Source organism: Stenella coeruleoalba (genome assembly GCF_951394435.1).
Source record: "Stenella coeruleoalba genome assembly, chromosome: 3".
NCBI lineage: Eukaryota > Metazoa > Chordata > Mammalia > Artiodactyla > Delphinidae > Stenella > Stenella coeruleoalba.
Genome location: NC_137148.1, coordinates 57,744,327 through 57,763,999, shown reverse-complemented (window position 1 = coordinate 57,763,999; position 19,673 = coordinate 57,744,327). Strand labels below are relative to the sequence as shown.

At 41.0% G+C, this 19,673-nt stretch overlaps 1 protein-coding gene across 7 annotated transcripts in view; it reads right to left on the bottom strand.

Moving 5' to 3' along the window:
* Positions 1–19,673, bottom strand: part of ARHGEF28 (Rho guanine nucleotide exchange factor 28) — a 309,493-nt gene that overhangs the window by 28,246 nt on the left and 261,574 nt on the right. For 6 of the 7 annotated variants that reach the window (XM_079917337.1, XM_079917335.1, XM_079917334.1 and 3 more), the window contains 7 exons: positions 18,792–18,883; positions 17,117–17,299; positions 13,651–13,782; positions 10,595–10,695; positions 7,641–7,679; positions 7,499–7,546; positions 1,380–1,865 (listed from right to left, as the gene is read on the bottom strand). In XM_079917337.1, the coding sequence (XP_079773463.1) occupies positions 1,380–1,865; positions 7,499–7,546; positions 7,641–7,679; positions 10,595–10,695; positions 13,651–13,782; positions 17,117–17,299; positions 18,792–18,883 (1,081 nt within the window). Of the gene's footprint in view, positions 1–1,379; positions 1,866–5,930; positions 6,616–7,498; positions 7,547–7,640; positions 7,680–10,594; positions 10,696–13,650; positions 13,783–17,116; positions 17,300–18,791; positions 18,884–19,673 lie in introns of those variants that run through there. The other variant, XM_079917338.1, reaches the window with a different exon arrangement.

The following is a 19,673-nucleotide window of genomic DNA, read 5'->3' as shown; positions in this document are numbered from 1 at the left end:
ATTCATGTATACATAAAGTATTTGCAATAAATATAATTTAGCCAACTTGAAAGGAAAGTCAGATATAACACAGATCACTCTTAGAAGCTTGTCAACTTTTACAGCTTTATGTACAGTATTTACAATAGCCAGGACATGGAAGCAACCTAAATGTCCATCAACAGATGAATGGATAAAGAAGATGTGGCACATATATACAATGGAATACTACTCAGCCATAAAAAGGAACGAAACTGAGTTATTTGTAGTGAGGTGGATGGACCTAGAGTCTGTCATACAGAGTTAAGTAAGTCAGAAAGAGAAAAACAAATACCGTATGTTAACGCACATATATGGAATCTAAAAAACGGTACTGATGAACCTAGCAGCAGGGCAGGAATAAAGACACAGACGTAGAGAACAGACTTGAGGACACAGTGAGGGGGAGGGGAAGCTGGGATGAAATGAGAGAGTGGCACTGACATATATACACTACCCAATGTAAATTAGCTAGTGGAAAGCAGCCGCATAGCATAGGGAGATCAGCTCGGCGCTTTGTGACCACCTAGAGGGGTGGGATAGGGAGGGTGGAAGGGAGGCTCAAGAGGGAGGGGATATGGGGATGTACGTATACTTATAGCTGATTCACTGTGTTGTACAACAGAAACGAACACAACTTTGTAAAGCAATTATATTCCAATAAAGATATTAAAAAAAGAATATAAAAAAAATAAAAAGTATCTATGTGCACATAGTACAGAAAAGTAAACTCTTGGAACAAATGGAATTGTCAAGTATGGTTAGAGTGGGTGCAAAATGAAACACGGAACTTTTGGAAAGGCTTTATCCTGCCCAAACATTAATTAGTATACTACTTACGTTAACTGTCATTAGTGAAATGGATTTTGAATTTATAAGGTCAAATTTATAAAAAGAGAACAAGCTTGCAATAACGGAATAGTAGTGTACTTGTTAAATTCAGTACCTATGAACATTAATAGCTTAACTGAGCTGCTGAAAGGTAAATCTATACAGAACTCTGAAGACTGGAGCAGATACAGGGGAGCTCGAACTACGCTCACGGTGAGCGTGCCTCCAGGGTAAAGCTCGCCTCAGTGGTACAGCTCTAGTCTGTATTTCTTCCCTCGGGTAAGGGGGTCTCAGAGTACAATGAACCCATGGTCCAGCAGCACCCAGAGCTTTCACGTGTCCATACTTCAAGTCAAGGTGCATATGTATTGTCTCTAAAGGGTCCCAGCTTTTGTTACCTACACACCAAGTAACTCTTGTGAGCTCTCACACAAGCAGCGAAAAAGACAGACGTGTGGTCAGTGGCTCCGGAACCACCACGACCACGGCCGTCTCACACGCTGCTTCTGCAAGCACAGGGAGACCCGTACCTCCACGCCTCCTCCAGGCAGCGCCGCAGGAAGGCTCCTCTGCCGGCTGTGCTTCCAGCCACGCAGCAGGCTCTTCTGGGCCCGCATCCTCTCCCTCTCCCTCTCCACCAGGCGCTGGCCCTCCCGCAGCCGCTCCAGGCTCTGCTGGTACTCCTGGCGCTGCTGGTCCAGCTGCCCCCGGCTGCTCAGCAGCAGCTCCTCCTGCAGCCGGCACTCCCTCTCGCGCTCCTGCAGCCGGCTGGCCTTGGCCTCCTGCTCTCGCTGCTGCTGGTCGCACCTGCGGTGCCAGCGCTGCCGGTCCTGCTGGAACTGCTGCTGCAGCTCGTGGAGGTTGGCCAGCTCCTCCCGCCGCTTCTCCAGGCTTCGGCGCTTCTCCTCGTCCTGAAAGGGGCTGCCTCGGAAAGAGGGGCCGGGGGACAGGCCCTCCTGCTGCTGGAGAGCCAGCCTGTGCACCTCAATGTGGCTATCCTGAACGGTCAAGGCGGCCTGTCCGAGCAGAGGGCAAAAAAAGCAAAGGCGTCCGTACCGTGTGCACCTTGGGTTGGTACCACCTCAAGAGCATGACCAAATTATTTTCTCTGAATATCTCTGTCCTTGTTCTAAGTTACCTCCTGAGACTGACCTTGGCACTTCAAATAGGCTTGTCTGCATTTCCTTAGTGGTATGGCCTGGAATTTATACACAAAAGAAATAAAGCACAAAAGCAATACTCATCGCCTCTTTTGGAAATGCCGTTTGTTGCTGGTTGTTGGATAATATTTAAGCAATAAGAATTCAGTACCTGAATTCACAGGACTCTGCATTCCTGTGCTATGCCTCATTCTTTTTCTGAGGTCTTGACAGTCAGTAATTCAGGAGAATTTAAGAATCTATATAAATCTGGTAGTACCCTTTGAGTCTCAAACCAGAAATTACTTAAGCTATATGACATACATGAAGACATAAAAATAAAAGTCAGCCACTTGGAAGCTTTGCTAAATAACCTTTTTTATAATATAATGCCCAAGAACAGCAGTTAATATCATGTTTAGGAGATGTATAAATGGTAAAGCTAGTCTCATTACTGCTATGTCTTTGTATTATAGCAGGAAGGTCATGCACAAAGCACTAAGCTGAAATTCATTTGTTTAATAGAGTGCTAAAAGGAGGCTGGACTGCTTCAGGGGACATAGGTACTCTAAAACCCAGAGGACATTACCAACCAGGGACACAGATACTCTAAAACCCAGAGGACATTACCAACCAGATTAAAAAAACATTTTGAGTTACGGCATCTGTCTACAAAAAGTTTGGCAGTATCACAGGAAATAACTGACAAGTTTTGGAAGGATTCCACAAAACAAAACAAAAAAATATCTGGAAATGCCCCTGGAAGCTTTTAATTTTAAAAGTCCCCAGTGAAAGCACAAAGAAACAGAAAAGGGACAAATTGAAAATGGCCACATACTGGGTATGTGTGTGTATGTTGTGACTCGTTACGAGAAATTATTACTCTCCTAGGGATAAATTCTCATTTTTCTTTCCTAAAAATTTAAAAAGCTGTCCATGTAACAGATGCTGGGAAGATGGGGATTTGACCATTAGTTATTTGTTAACTCAGCAGTTTCCCACGCTTTTGAAGGTTAAAGAACTAAGGTATATTTTAAATTGGTATTTGTCTTGGAGTAAGTCTCAAAAATGTATTCAGTGGGGCCTTTTGAAATAAACTTCATGTTTTTAAATTTGAAAATCAATTCAAAAAATTTCAAATTCACATGAATATTTGATTAATGTCTTTTAGCAGTTATTATAAAGAAAACAATGATACCATTGAGAAGAGGTACTAATAATTTTGATATTTAAATATGAAATAATAAGCCATTCAGGACTCTGCTGACCTGGCTAAAGCAAACCGTAGACTGCACATCACCACTTAATTCTAACAAATCCTAAGGGCATCATCAGAGTAAAACAAACAAACAAAAAATCCAACATTTTATATGCCAAAACTGCTACAGGCAATGGTAACTCTCACGTAAGGATTACAATTCGATTAATTAAATGCTACCATGAAGTATTCTTCATATATATGTAACATTTGGGATAAGACTACTCCCTTCTGTAGCAGAGAGGTGAAATCTGAAGACTGGATATTCATCTTCACATTTAAAGTTTACATTTACACTTAGGACAGAGAATAACGCTTGCTTTTGAAGTTTAGGAAAATTCCCAATTCACTCTCTCTCCTTTTCTTTTTTTAATTATATTGAAGTATAGTTGATTTACAATGTTGTGTTAATTTCTGCTGTACAGCAAAGTGATTCAGTTATACATGTATATTCGCTCTCTCTTAATTTTTCTCAGCTGAACTGTGTCCTTTCCTTTCTGCCTTGCCTATACCTCATCTCTATTCTTCTAACATAGGATCAAATTTCATTTTCATCTGATTCAAAAATCCTTTGTAAAAACTTTAATCATGCATAAAACATTCAGCTTCAAAAGAGATGACTGTGCCATGAACAGAAATCTTTGAGAGCCCATATCCTTAGACCAGCTCAAAAGCTTTGGTTAAGAGAACCCACTATAAAATTTGGTATTTGCTTTAGTGTTGCAAAAACTAGGTCATTTAGGTCATCCAGCTTTTCTGAACCTTGAATCCACAGAGGGCTGCATTCAAGGTTGAAAAGAAGAGATATGACCTTGTGAGTGTTTTCATCAGGCAACACAAGCTGGGACACTCAATGTTTTCATCTCCCAAAAGTTAATGAAGTGCACGCAAACTATACCCCTTCTCAGTTAAAGTTTAAAAGAAAGAATATTTGTTTTACATGAGAAATTAATCTCTAAGACCATCTACCCCAGACCAGCATATCTAATAGAAGACACTAAAGGCATTCCCACTAAATCTTGAATACGACAAGGATGCTTACTATTGCCACTATTATTTAAGACATTTCAGAATTTCTAGCCAAAGCAGTAAGCCAAGAAAATGAAATTGATATAATTATTGAAGAGTAGCCAAAATACCACTACTTTCAATTTTTTACTTTCTACTTGGAATACTCCAAAGAATCAACAGAAAAACTATTAAAACAAAAAAACAAAAATTCAATGAGTTGGCCAGTTAAAAAATATATAAAAAACCAATACCTGTATTTATACCAGCAACCAACATTGGGGAAACAGAACGAAAAAAAAAAAATTCCATTCACAATAGGAACAAAGAGACAAAAATATCCAGGAATAAACTTAGCAGAAAAAAAAAGTACCTAAATGAAGACAATTACAAAGCTTTCCAGAAGAACATAAAATAACATGTTCTCAGACAAGAGAACCAATTATTGCAAAAGTGTCAATCCTCCCCAATTTAATTCATAAATATAGTAATATTTTAATTTAACTGTCTCAGCAGAAGATTAAGAAATTTGTCAGACTGATTCAAAAGCTCTTATGAAAGAACATATAGACAGACATGGAAAATAATAAGAGGAGACTGTCATGCATTCAAATGTAATCCAGAACTTTAATCAATAAGATAGTGGTACTAGATCAAGAATAGGAAGATGATCAATAGAACATAAAAGAAGTCTTGATGCAAAGTATTAATAAGAAAACAGCAAATGTAGCAAGATATTTTTTTCTGGTAAGAACTTAAAATCAGACTTTTATTTTCCTTATTTTCTTTTAATATTCAATTAGGTATAAGATATGAAATATGAATGACAATAAACCAGTGGGGAAAAGTTTAATTTCAGTAGTAACCAAAAAAATGCAAATTAAGATCATGAGCTAACTTGACCTATTTTCAAATAGAAATTTCCATTACTTCAACATTTTCAAATTGGCAACAAGTTGTCCATATTACCCTATTGTAAACTTTTCCAGGTATATGTAATCTATGTCCATGTCCCCTTTTTCTTGCTGATAATGATTTTTTCATGCCTTTTTCTTTTTTTCTCATTAGTATCAATATGAGGTTTTAAAAATTTTACTAATGTCCTAAAAGAAACAATATCTGAATTTTATTGATCTTTTCTATTATTTATTTTCTATATAATTTATGCTAACTTTATTTCTTCCTTCCCTCTACTTTCTTTGGATTTTATTTTGTTGTTTTTTAACTTTTTGAGATAGATGCATAACTCATTGACTTTTAGCTTTTCTTCTTTTTGAATATGTGCTTTTTAAAGCTCTAAATTTTCTCTAAGCATGACTCTAACTATAACGTACATATTTTGATACTTAGTAATTTTATTATCCTTCAGTTAAAACTATTTTATAATCTTCAATATATTCTCTTCATTGAGTCCTGATTTACTTAAGCATATATTTTCTTAATTTCTAAATCAACAGAGATATTCCAGTAGAATATTTGATACTCGTTTCTAAATTAATTGCACTGTGACCCTTGAATATACTTTGTATGATTTTAGTTGCTTGAAATTTGTAGAACCTTACTTTGTGGTCCATAATATGGTAAATTTTTGAAATGTTCCAGGTGTACTCAAAAAGAATGTGTATTATTCAGTTTTTGTGTGTATTATTTTATGTATATTAATTAGGTCAAGTTTACTTTTCCTGTTATTCCACTGTAACCTAACTGATTTTCTGTTCACTTTTATTATAAAGAGAAATGTGTTATAATCTAAAAAAAAACAAACCTTAAAATCAGACTTTTATTTTCCTTATTTTCTTTTAATATTCAACAGGGATAAGATATGAAATATGAATGACAATAAACCAGTGGGGAAAAACGTTTAATTTCAGAAGTAACCAAAAAAAATGCAAATTAAGATCATGAGCTAACTTGACCTATTTTCAAATTGAGGACAAGTAGAGAGGAGTGCTGATTATTTTGGCAATGTCTATCAAAAACCTCAAAAATTAATTTCAGTAATTTATCCTAAGGAAACACTCACATATGTTCAAAGAGATCAGTGCACAAGGATGTGTGCTAGACTGTTATTAACACAAAAGTATAAACTATGAGGAATGGATACATTCTGTAGCCCTGAATATTATTCAACCATTAAAAATCGTGCTATAGAGGCAAGTGATGACATAGAAAGGTACAGGTTCCAAGAGTATGTATAAAATGATTCAAAAAACTAGAGGGGGCTTCCCTGGTGGCGCGGTGGTTGAGAGTCCGCCTGCCGATGCAGGGGACACGGGTTCGTGCCCTGGTCCGGGAAGATCCCACATGCCGCGGAGCAGCTGGGCCCGTGAGCCATGGCTGCTGAGCCTGCGCGTCCGGAGCCTGTGCTCCGCAACGGGAGAGGCCACAACAGTGAGAGGCCCGCATACCGCAAAAAAAAAAACCCCAAAAAACAAACAAAAAAAACACCAGCAAAAACCTAGAGGGATACATACCCCCATGACAACAGTAATTCTCTCACAAAATCACAAGTCATTTTACTTGATGTACCTGTATCAAGATTTTCTATAAATCTGTTTATAAACATTGCTTTCACATCGTTTTAAAATGTTTTTTAACTCACAAATTAAGCAACTGGATGTATTCAGCCTTTCTTGTGCACGACCTAAGGGATCATCCAGCCTTAGAGTCCTCATTTTCACAATGCCTGTCTTTCCTGGACAGACAGTGAGCCGTCTGATGGTAGACTTTGCGGACCACTTGTCCTTGTGTGCTTGGCCCTCATCACAGTGCCAGGCCCAGAGAGGGAACTTAATAAATGTTAGGTGGATGAACCAAGAAAACAATGAAAGAGCATATGAATTATTTAATTGCCCCAAAGGCCTAAAGGCCACATGTGGAAGTGAAAAAAGTTTAGGTGTGAATTTAAGTTTTCACCAGAAAATGTGAAGTCATGCTATACTCACCTAAGAAAGAGATTCATTGTAAACTTCAAGCCAGATCATACTCATCAATATTTTTTAAAGATATGAACTGTTTTATGGTTTCAGAGAAGAATGGTATAAACTGTAGTAGTGGTGATGCCTCGTGATTACAAAACCAGGTGAAGTTCAAAGCATCTAGCTGAGTTACATTTGGGGTGAGGCTTGGTGTTCTTTTAAGATCATTCACTACCTCTCAAATGTTCTAACTTTTAAAGTCCAGGACTCATCGAATAAACTGAGTTGCATGAAGAGAAACATTCACAGGGTCAAAGCATAGTTACCTGAAGGCTATATAAGAGACGGGTTAAATTCTGTATCGCTTGTATAATCTGAAAAATAAGATTGTGAGTGTCAAATTTTTGAAAAAGCATTCATTATCCACAAACAAAGGATGGTAACATATTTAAGGTATGCAGAGCTCACCTCTGACTGTGAAGAACTTGGGAAACTTCTATATTCCACCTAAAATACATAAAAACATAAGAAAATGAGCACACTCTACTCTTGAAAAGCTGCACTGTAGCGTTCCACAGTATATGACCTCAGGGAAATCACTTCTCTCTCTCTAAACTCTTCCGTAGTGACTGTTTCCTCCCAGAAATCAAAGCCTGTAGAATTAAACCACCACTTGATGAGAGAGAAGCCCCTCTGTGCGGACTTGGTATCTGAGATGCATGGTAACTTTCCACCCAGCCATCCCTTAAAACACTCAGGGAAGATGGTCAAGGAGCGCTGCAGGCTCTAAGTGACAATGTTCACCTCGTGCAAACCGTATTGTAAATGGAGCTCTCTGCGCCCAGGCTGAAGTTGTCTCCTGGGCCCAGCTTCCATCCTGGAGGCCAGATTTGGAAGCCAGAGATCATCATGCCTGGTCTCTAACTCACTTTGAGATTTACAAAGCCACAACAGACAGTGTTTGGGAGGAGAAACCAGACCCAGAGGCAGCCCAAAGGAGAGCGCTCAGCTGGCCAGCTCCAGGTGCCCCCTCTCAGAGCTCACTGGGCCCATGCATGAGCGCCTTAGTAGAAGCCCTGTCAGCAGAGACCTTGAACGAGGCCACAGGAGACCACGTGCTCCCGGGGGATGCATCTCTACCTCACTGATTGCCTCTCCACTGCTCACACTGGGGGCACATGTGGCTAGTGAGGGTTTCCAGTTTTCAGAATTCAACATCTGTCTATTTGTTTGTTATCTCTTTTCTCTCATTAGGATGTAAGCCAACGAGTGGCAAGATTTCATCTGTATTCAGTACTGTACCTGCAAACCTAAAAACGCTGCCTGGAATGTAATGGACACGCACACTCCATGCTATAGATAAAGAGTGAGGGACCACGAGGCCCTCCACACCTCATGCCGTGGGGATCATCAGATTCCCTGCCCTCCTACAGTTTCCTGCACACCACTTGTGGTCTTGTCTGAGCAGCTTTAAATTGAAACCGCAGGAAACGGTTCTCAGGTAACCTGAGACTTGTTGAATTCAGTTAGTTCAGGCTGAGGAGGCCATGAAGAGCTAGCCAGGTCTTTTCTTCCCGCCCCTCACCCTTCCCCAACGCTGCCCATGAAAGACGTCATTACTAAGCAGCACCTCAAACAGGGGAAGGACAAACGATGGGAAAGGAGATGAAGTTTAGTCATTAGATCTGCGCCCAACCCTCAGGAAGATAACCGGGGCTGAGAACCCCTGTTCTGTGGTGAGTTCCGGAGTTCTCTCTGCTCTTCTGGTTCTGTCCTTGCTCCACATTCCACTGCTTTTGTAATAAAAAGATTGTATGGGATATAATTTTTATATTCTACACACATAAGAAACATAGAAATGAGCTGGATTACGCTACGTGTAGTTACTTATTCCCAAGATCCACTTGGTTTGATACCAGGCAGGAATTTTGAACATCATCTTTTTAATGGAGTTCGTCTGCCACCTTGTGGTGAACGTGCATAGCTGCAGTAGGTGCTTTACACACGGGATATTTTGCCGTTTGGGTTACAAATCAGTAATTTTGAAAAATTCTTTCAGAAATGTTTTGTTTTTTTTTAAACCTTAACATATTAAGAAAGATAATTACAAAATACCCATCTTATGCTTATTTAAAGTGTGATTTCAAATGATTTCTGCCATGTATGTCAGTTCATTTCGTTTCTAAAAATGCCTTATGAATGGCAACATTTTCCAGGTAGGTTCATCCAAAGAGCACCCTGAACACGTAACCTCTTACCTGTCACTGAATCATGGAAGGGGAGGGCTTTAGGGGTGGGAACCACCTCAGCTCAACCCTCCCCCAACTTCGCCCCCTAGTAACATAAAAGCAGCTGGAAGCTACAGGCTTGAAAGTGAAGTCTGCCCTGAAAAGGAGGGAAAAGCAGGAATGTTTTAAGAAGAAATAAGTTAGAAAGCTCAGAGTCAGAGTAAGTGGAGTAAACTCTAACGACTATTTTCATTTTGGCTATGAAGTTTAAAAAAACACTAAATCACAGCCATCTTTTCTATGGCTCTTAAAATATCTTTGGTTTCTCAGTCATATGTAATATATACAAAAATATATATGATGTACAAAACGTTACATAAAGATCGGACAGATGTCATCTTCCCACATGAACACACAGTGGTATCTGGTAATGTGCCTAATTCGATTTTAGATAAAGTTAAGCTCTTGAGCCCCAGATAATCCTGGGAAGGCCCACTAGCCACTTCTCAGAATCATATTCTTACTCCCTCTCTCTCTCTGACATCTCAGTTTCATTTGACGTTAACAGAAAATTTCATGCACTTAATGTTTAAAAGAGTGCGTTATAACCTATGTGTATAGTATGTAAAAAAAAAGGTGTTTGGAATCACTTTGCCCCAGAGCAGAAACTGGTTAGGTTGATTACAAGTCTATCACAAAAAGGCAGGTGACAACAGGGGTGGTGACAGGAAAACAATCGTAAAGGAGAGGAAGGTAAAAGAAAGTGAAGAAGCCAGAATATTCCAAAGTCAAAATTGTTTCTGCCACTTTAGCACCACCTGGCTGCATAAGGGCCTGGATGTCCAGGACCACCTCTCAGCCACGAGTTACTGTATGTAGTGGGTGAAAAGCTTGAGGTTTGCAGGGCGGAAAGTGAGACCAGAAGCAAAAGCGCAGACACACAAATAAACATTTGAGTTTTAAATCTTTTTAATTACTTTTCATTGGTTGCTTGGTTTACACCTACACGATATCAGAAAAGCAAGAACATTTTAAGAAGAAAAAAGTTGGAAAGTTCAAGTACGAATACTGAAATTGAGAACAACGCAGGAGAACGCTTGCGGACTATTCACTGCCGTGGACACACCAGGAGCTGAGGTTGTTTGATTACACAAAGTAACCGCTGCTGTTTACTAACAAATCAGTTCACAATACCTTCTCCCCGGCATCAGAGACCGCCAGGTCGGTTCCCACACCCTGGGTCCCAGGATCCACATCCCAACAGCCTCTTCCTCCTGTCCCTTCTGTGACTAGTGCTGGAAGCACACCATTGAGACAGAAACAAAAAGGACATCATCAAACATCAGCCAGTAGACCGGGTTCTTTGTACTCAGCTGACACATATTCCAAGATAAGAAACATCACCACATCACATGTATAGAATATTCTTATAAGAGGTGCTAAAAAAGTACAGAGCAGAGTGCAAAGTCCCTGCCCCCAGGGAGCTTACACACTAGTAGATGCCAAGCTGGCCCACAGCACCCATTGTCACCCATCTTTTTACTTTTCTTTCTTTCTAGCGGAGAGATGTCTGTGGTACCAAAAGGTTAGGATTCTGCATCTCACTTTCACTTAATAGGAAAAGCCGCCTGCCGGGGGTTAAATTGAAAACAGGCACCATGGAAGAAAATCAAAGGCTGGCAGGCCAGGTCTAAGGAGACGGGTCTGGGAAAGGCTCCCTTAGGGCCGGTACAAGGGTAGCAGACCGTAAACAAGGTTAGAAGGGAGGCATCCAATGGCAGGAATGAAACATCTTTCTAAGCAGGTGAAGACGGCTAATACTTTATGAGCTCAGAGTCATACAAACTGAGAAGCTGTCCTTATCTCCAAATAACTTAATTTTTAAAATAATTTCCAAGTGTGTTTTTTCCCTCACAATTCTTACTTATGCTGTAAATTCACAAATACTGTAAATACTGTATAGTTAACATATGAAAACACAGAGATATTTCTAGTCCAGAGATACGTTTAAGTACCAAATACAGACTTCACGCCATCCACTTAATCTCCATTGGTGGGATATTCTTTCTTTACCCACGTGAACTCAGTTAAAATTTATACCATGCTCACCTTGCACATATTAAAACTAGACTTTCCAAAGCCCTTTCACACACAGAGTCTCATTGGAACCATGTCCACTCAGGACCCTGGTGAAATAGATATTCGCTTTGTGCTATCTTGAAACTTCATTACTGATGAAGGAAATACTTTTTCTTTATTTAAATTAATTAGAAAACACTTTGGTCTTTGGGAAATGACAGTCCTCTTTTATTCCAAAGACGTTTTTGTTTAAGCAGAAATAGCTCCAAATTTTATCAACTAAAAATTAAGTTCATTTTGCCCAAGCTAGTCAACACTCTTTCACTACAGTGAACAAACACTTTATAGAGATTCTTCTGTCACTCAAAAAACGGTTGGACTCTTGGGTACTATTCTTAACTCTTAGAGAGATGCCAAAAACATTACCAGAGAATTAGCCATTCTCTCTTCCCCCCAGTAGATACGAGGACCATCAAATGGGAAAAGGAGCTGATGGTGAACCAAATGAAGGCAGAAGAGTGGCATGGACCAGGTCTCTCTGCTCCTGTATTCTATTTCAGAATTTCAGAATTTCACAGGAAGTAGATTCTACCTGTCCAGCTGATTAGGTATTTCAAGGACTAAAAATAGAGGGCCTTGCTTGGTCTGTAAGCTCAGACTGACAGGGGCCCGACTTAGAAGGACCCAGTCCTCCAAGTCAATCATAGAATCAAACCATCTAGTTACAGACTTCCGTTCAGGACAGTGCTTCTCACCCTCATCAACTCTAGGAAGAGAATCAAACTCTTGTAGCACCGTGTTCCAATCCAGCCCAGCACTAAACCCCAGCACAAGACTAAACCGGTACAAGACCCCACCAACCTGCCCCTCCTCTACGTGAACCCTGACTTCAAGCCCCTGTAAACAGCCTCCCATGGTTCTAGCAGACGTCAGGGGAGATGTGGATACGGACAGGGAGAGCCTTCGTTGCCTGGTCTGACAGGAGGTAGGTGCGGCCTGTGCTCTGAGCAGCGGCAGGAGCTGAGTGGAGCCTGTCCAGCTGTCCCTGGGCTGAGGCTGAGTGTGGCAGATCCCTACACCGTATTTTTAGCTAGAACTTCCTCAATGGCATCGGCAGACTCCTCTTTAAAAAGCAAATCACCTGGGGCAGTACAACTCCCCTGACAAATCTGGGCTGTGTTGAAATGAAAAACACATGTGCACATTCTGAAAATAGAAACCCAGGATTACATAAAGTAGAACTTAAGAATAATTATTAGCTCTGGTTTAAAAAAAAAGTATAGAATTTAAAAACTGTACTGCTTCCATGTATCTCAATTAACCAAGGGATGCTGTTACAGAAATTCTAAGACCATTTAATCCTCCAGTCTCTAGCTACTAAAGACATTTTATCTGTGCACAGAAGACCTGGTGGAAGTAAGGTTTTTAATCACCAAGACATAATGAAACTATATCCTTTATGGTCCTACCTCAGAAACCTCTAGGGAACTAAATATTTAGCTCACAACTATATATATAATTCGGTTCTGAGAAATTACCTAAATCCATTCACCACGTTCTAGTTTTCTGTATTTAAAATCTACTGAAACACTGTTTAATAAATGAATTCTGACCTCAACTAAAGTGTATGACAACAGTGATCAAGAATCTTCCGGCATTTCTGCCTTTAACCCGAACACTAAACCTCGTGTGTGTGTGTGTGTGTGTGTGTGTGTGTGTGTGTCTGTGCATGTGTGCATATATGCATTAGACTCTAGTTTTCTGAGTTATGTTTTCTGAGTTGATGATATGAGATTAAGGTAAAGGTTCATTCATTCTTTAATGAACTGCAGGGACCCTTTTCCAAAAGACCAAAAAGTGTCAAAGCTCTTTCAAGACTGTATTCAGCAAGTCATAGCAAATACAAGACAGGGTAGGGTTTGAACGAAGGACACAGCTTCCCTGGGTAATGGCAGTGTAACCTACAAACTATTCTTTAAGTCCTTGTCCTTGGAACACCAGTGTCACTTCTATAGGTAAAGGAGGCTAGCATATTTATTCTCAGGTTTTTTTCAAAAGAATACACTCGTACCCTTCAAATCAGGACAGAGTCACTGCCTTCATTTTATGTGCCCACTATATGCTCCAGGGACTGTGCCCAGGCTCACTGCAAAGGCTACATGCTCACTTACAAGCAGTAGGTGATCCAGGTGCGTCCCGAGAACTGAACACATCCTGCAAAGCAGGTTCTCCACAACCTTCCTTGGGTGACTGACACACATCGCTCGTCTGGGAGGCCTTCACCGCAACTTGCAGGCTTTCGGCTAAGGAGAAGGAGGAAAACAAAAGTAAATTAAAAAATATATATGTGTGTGTGTGTGTGTGTGTGTGTGTGTGTGTGTATATATATATATGGCCCAGGAGCTAAAAATGGCTTTTACCTTTTTAAAGCATTGTTAAAATACACACACATGCACAAAGAAGATTGTGTTCCCCAAACTGTGTATGGCCTGCAGAGCCTAAAATATTTACTATCTGGCCCTATACAGAAAAAGTTTACCAACCCACAATCTAGACCAATACTTTCAGCATTACTTTATGATAGAGAATTAATTCAATAAAAAAACAAACAGTATAAAAATAACTCAAATGCAACTTCCAGTAAATTAGTATGCTAAAAAAACTTCCTGAAATCAATTAATTTAAATATGATATTAGGCATTAGGATTTTATTTATTTATTTATTTATTTAGCTGCGCCGGGTCTTAGTTCCAGCACGCAGGATCTTCCTTGCCGCGTGCAGGAGCTTTAGTTGCAGCATGTGAACTCTTAGTTGTGGCAGGTGGGATCTAGTTCCCTGACCAGGTATTGAACCCCGGGCCCCCTGCACTGGGAGGGCAGCCTCAACCACCGGATCACCAGGGAAGTCCCCAGGCATTAGGATTTTACAACTTGCTACTCAGAAATATTAGCTGTTCTTCAAAAGAGTATTTCCCCAAATGTGCCTGAAATAAAGTACGGATTCACAGTCTTCACCCTAGACCTACTGGATCAGACTCTCCAGAGGAGAAAACAGGGGATTTGAATTTTAAACAAGCACCGATGGCTACTCTTAGGATCTGGTAAGACTGGGAAACGCCACACCAAGAAAGTCAAGTTCTTATTTACAATTAAAAATTTGCAACTAGCTCATAGGATAGTATAATTCTGAGGACTCTACAAATATTTCCAAATCCCTCTGTCCAGTGATTCAATCTAGCAACTACTCATTGAGCACCTACTCTGTTCTGGGGGCCACTGGGCATCTGTTAACTAATAAGGAGAGTTTGCAGACTAGAGAAGGAAAGAGACACACACAACTAACTCTACTACAGGGCAGTGCACGATCAGTGCCAAGTTCTACCATCCAGGTATCAGAGCTTCACAAAATGCCCAGCAGCCCAGGCTAAAATTGAGAGTGCGCGACTTATTTGATAAAGACATCGTCAGGGACAACGAGATGGTCCCTGGTTGTGTCAACCCATTTGGAAGTTCTTCTGGCTTTATTTCTAAAATCTACCTTGCCTCTGCCCACTTCTTTCTATTTGCATTGCCAAAAGTCCTGGTCTAGACCGAGGCCCCAGCCTCTCTCTCATCTCAACCTCTGTAAGCACTTCCTAACAGTCTCCAGGCAAACTAGTCTCCTTCCGATCTTGTTTTCCATTCAGCAACCCTCATTCTTTTCAAGATATAAATAAGATCATGCTACACCCATGATTAAAAGCTTCCAACAACTAACTTTCCACTGATTTTGGAATAAAATGTCTCTCTCTCTCTCTTTTTTTAAACCACAATCTACAAAGATCTGGTCCCTGCCCACCCATAGCAGCCTCCTCTGCCTCCTGTCACCCTGCCTTCCTTCTTTCACTGAACATGCCAAGCCCATTCCAGATGCAGGGGCTACATACTCACATTCTGTCTGCCCAGGAATGGTCCTCCCCCAGATCTCCAAACAGCTGGCTTCTCATCTGTCAATTTTCACCTCAAAATATAATCTCAGAGCAGTCTTTCCTGACCTCTCTACAGCAAAGCCTTCCCCTCATCCAATCCCATTCTCTTATTTTCTTGCGACTTTCTGAAATAACCTTGTTTCTCTGTGTATTGTTTATCTTCCCCAACTAGAAGTTTTTATGGAAGCATTACTGTTTCCTTAGTTGGCACCAACAATAGCGCATACAGTAGGTACATGCTTAATGAATATTTGATGAATAAATGAGTAAGAGATTCCATCAGTGGACTCCATTTCAGACAACCTCTACACCCTCCTTAAGACCTCAGTCTCTTCAACCGTGAAATAGATACAATAGATTTGATCATTTCTAAATTCTCTTCCATAGGTAGTGTCCTGAGATTCTAAGGCAGAACTTGACATACGTTTTCTGCAAACATTTCTGCAGACAGTAAATATTTCAGGCTTTGTGGGCCGTACAGTCTCTGTTGCAACTATTCATCTTTGCCACTGTAGCAAGAAAGCAGCCATAGACGATATGAAACAAGCGGGTGTGGCCGTGTTCCGATAAAACTACAGCTGAAAAACAGGCGGTGGGAGGTGGGATGCATTTAGTCCGTGGTCTGTAATTTACCAACCCATGTGCTGAATGACAGCATTCCCTTCCACTCTCGGGTGGTGGCTCTTTTATCTCCCAAACCCCCTCTGTCCCTATTGTCACTTCCAGACTATTGGCCCCATTTCCTCCCTAAACCTGTTTTTCCCTTGAAGTTCATGCCACCAGATTACACCACTCCTTGGTCCTCCTGGTTGCCATTCATCTACAGACTCCTCAAACAACATGGCTCCTTGTGGAAGTTCTCTCACCTCCCCCAATGCTACTCTTGTCAGGATTCTCTGTAATTTCAATTCTGTGAACACAGTCCTTCCAGTACCCTGGCCTATCATCTCCCTAACTTTTTCCCCTTCAGTGAGCTCGTCCTCCACCCTCCTTCAGCCACCAACTCCCACGGTTATGCCCTAGACTTTGTTATTCTCCACACAGCACCCAGAGGAAGTTCCTTTTAAAACACAAATCAAGTCACTCTTCTACTCAAAACTCTGTACTGCTTTCCCATCTCAGTCAGAATGAAGTTCTGAGTGCTTACCTTGATCCGGTCCATGGAATCTGAGTCCTAAGTAACTCTGACTCATCTCCTGCCACTCTCCACTCCTACGTCACTCTACCAGCACTGTCCTCCTTGCTGTTCCTCAAACAAGCCTGGCACTCACCTGCCTCAGGACCTTTGCACCTGCTGTTCCCGACATCTGGAACATTCTTTCCCCAGATATCTACTTGGCTTTCTCACTTACTTCTTGTCTGCTCACGTATCACTATATCAAAGAGGCCTTCCCTAGTCATCCTATCAAAAACAGAAACTTCCCAGCCCTATCACTCTCTATTCCACTTACCCTTATTTTTCTTCATAGCACTTGAACCAAACTGACATCTTTTTTAAATATATGCTGCTGTTTCTGGAATAAGTAAGGACTCTCTGTTTCTGGAGAGTAAGGATTTTGTCTTCTTCTGCTGTGTCCCCAGCACCAAGACCGTAGCACACGGCACATCGTAGCTGCCCAATAGACATTTTATGAATTTGTTGAACCAAATCCTTTTGGAAGCAACTTACCTTCTTTCAGCGCTGCTGCCAGTAATGAGGCTGCCTGGGGAGGCTCTCCGGGGTCTGGTTTAATGAGGAGGTGGGGCTCTAGATGGACATCCTCAAATCCACTCAGCTCTCCAAGTTCAGCATAGATATGCAGCTTCTCTTCCAAATATGTGCAAATTTGTTGGTCTTGGTTACTGAGTATTTCTAAGAAATAGTATTAACCATTGAAAGTTATCACATGAATACAACTAATGAAAATCCAGGCTCTAAGATAAAGATGTTGCTAGTTAGCAAGCAGTACATTGAACAGGTCAAGTACAAGTTATTGATTGGGTGGGACAAACCTAGGTTGAAATCCTAGCTATTCTACTTGGTGACTGTACTTTCCAGCAAATGATTAACATCTCTGAGCTTCCTTTGTCTTTTCTGTAAATTTGCTGTACTCAATAAATGTTTGTTTCATTTCCCATTCCCCTAATTCCCGAAAACCTTGCAAAGCCGATCTTTGTTTATTCAGGCTGTTTTCTATTAAGATTAAACATGAAGGTCAGGAATGAAAATTGAGGTGGCACTGTCCACGATGAGCGCTTCCCACAAGGGAAAACAACGCAAGGCCTGGAACTGCTCGGCCTTCAGCCAGTCCTGGTCAAAACCAAACATACCGGTTTATGTTTTCGTTTCTCAACATCCGATGTCTTTAACCACCTTCGCATGCATCATCTTCCTCTAATTTCAACATGTCACAGAATTCTTAGAGCTTAAAGGGACCTTAACCAGAAGCGAATTCAGGGGTTCTCAGTCTGCCTCAGAATCACTGAGGAAGAGTTTAAAATACTGATGTCTACAGCCCATTGCCCTCAGATTCTGGGTGAACTGATTGAGGGTGAGGCCCAGACATCAGAATTTTTAAAGACCTCCCCAAGTGACTCTAAGGCCCAGCCAGAGATGAGACTCACTGAGCTCATCTAATTTCCTTACTTCACAGATTTGGAAACGGAGGACCAGAGCTATTGTGTTCCTTGTCCAAAGTCATACAACCGTGACCTAACAGTGTGAGATCTAAAATCAAAACACTAGACAACAGGTCCAATGCCCATCTGCACCATACTGTCCACAACTGCTGTTATGTTACATGCAGAATTTTTTAAATATATTTTTAATCACTAAGGAGGGAGGGAGTCATTTTATTTGAGCACCTTTAGTGCCAGTGTATATATATATATACATATATATATATATATATATATATATATAGTGTGTGTGTATGTATGTATATGTAGATTGATATCTACTAACTATATAGATATATATATATATGCATGTATGTATGTGTTTTTGTTTTGGGGGTTTTTTTTTGCGGTACGCGGGCCTCTCACTGCTGTGGCCTCTCCCGCTGCGGAGCACAGGCTCCGGACGCGCAGGCTCAGCGGCCATGGCTCACGGGCCCAGCCGCTCCGTGGCATGTGGGATCTTCCTGGACCGGGGCACGAACCCGTGTCCCCAGCATCGGCAGGCGGACTCTCAACCACTGCGCCACCAGGGAAGCCCCTGTATGTATTTTTTGAGAGTGGTCGGTGTGGACCTCCAGTGCACAGAATTAATCATTTAGTCATACGTTCCCATTCATGACACCTGGGCTTTCCCAACCTCCAAGGAGAACTGCACGACCCGGGAACGAGAGGCGTCTGCATTATACCTTGACATTGCTGAATTTTGGCCACTCTGGCTTCAGCTTTCCGCCTCTCTTCGTCAGACTCACTTGTCCTTCCCCCTTCTTCTTCTGGGCAACTTTAAAAGACAATAGTCAAGAGAGACAACTGAAACCAAATCCAAGTATCTTTAGGCTCGTTAGAAAGACATGGGAACTTGGCAGTAGAATTATTCGGAGAAGAAAAATTCAGCAGAAAGAGAATTCATCGTGCCCCCTGGCCAAGAGATTTGGTTTTCTTGAGTATATAATGGACCTTGCATACTATAACATAGCTCTCAAAGTCAGCAGTTTAGGATGACTCAAATATTTCAACAAACACACACATACACAAACATACACTCATACATGCACACAATACCAATGCCACCGGTAGGTACAACTCAAATCATCATTGTTGCTTCCTACTGCATTTGGGCACTTCCATTCTTAATGAAGGTAGAGAGACTGGAGGGGACGGTGGTAGGGTGCTAGGTTGGGTGGGGCGCAGTGGAGGAGGAGTATTTTACACAACGTCATTCAAGATCTAACTAATCAAGTTACCATTAAGAATGATCACCCTCACATCCCCGTTTATAAAAACTGTCTTTGCACAAGTAATGAGGGGTAAGTTGATGTAGCACACTTAGATCCAGCCATCTAAAAAGGTTTATTGAATGATTCTTCAGAATTAGGGACAAAGAGAAACACAGACATGGTCCCTGCCCTCAAGGAGCTTCCAATCTAATAACCAAACATATATACATAAAAAAGATAATAGCTGCAAGGCTGAAGATGACAAGCACCAAATAAATGCTTTGAGAGCAGGTGTTAAGGAATTTCAGGTAAGGAAGAGACCAGTGGAACTGAAGACGTCTTCAGGAAGGAGGT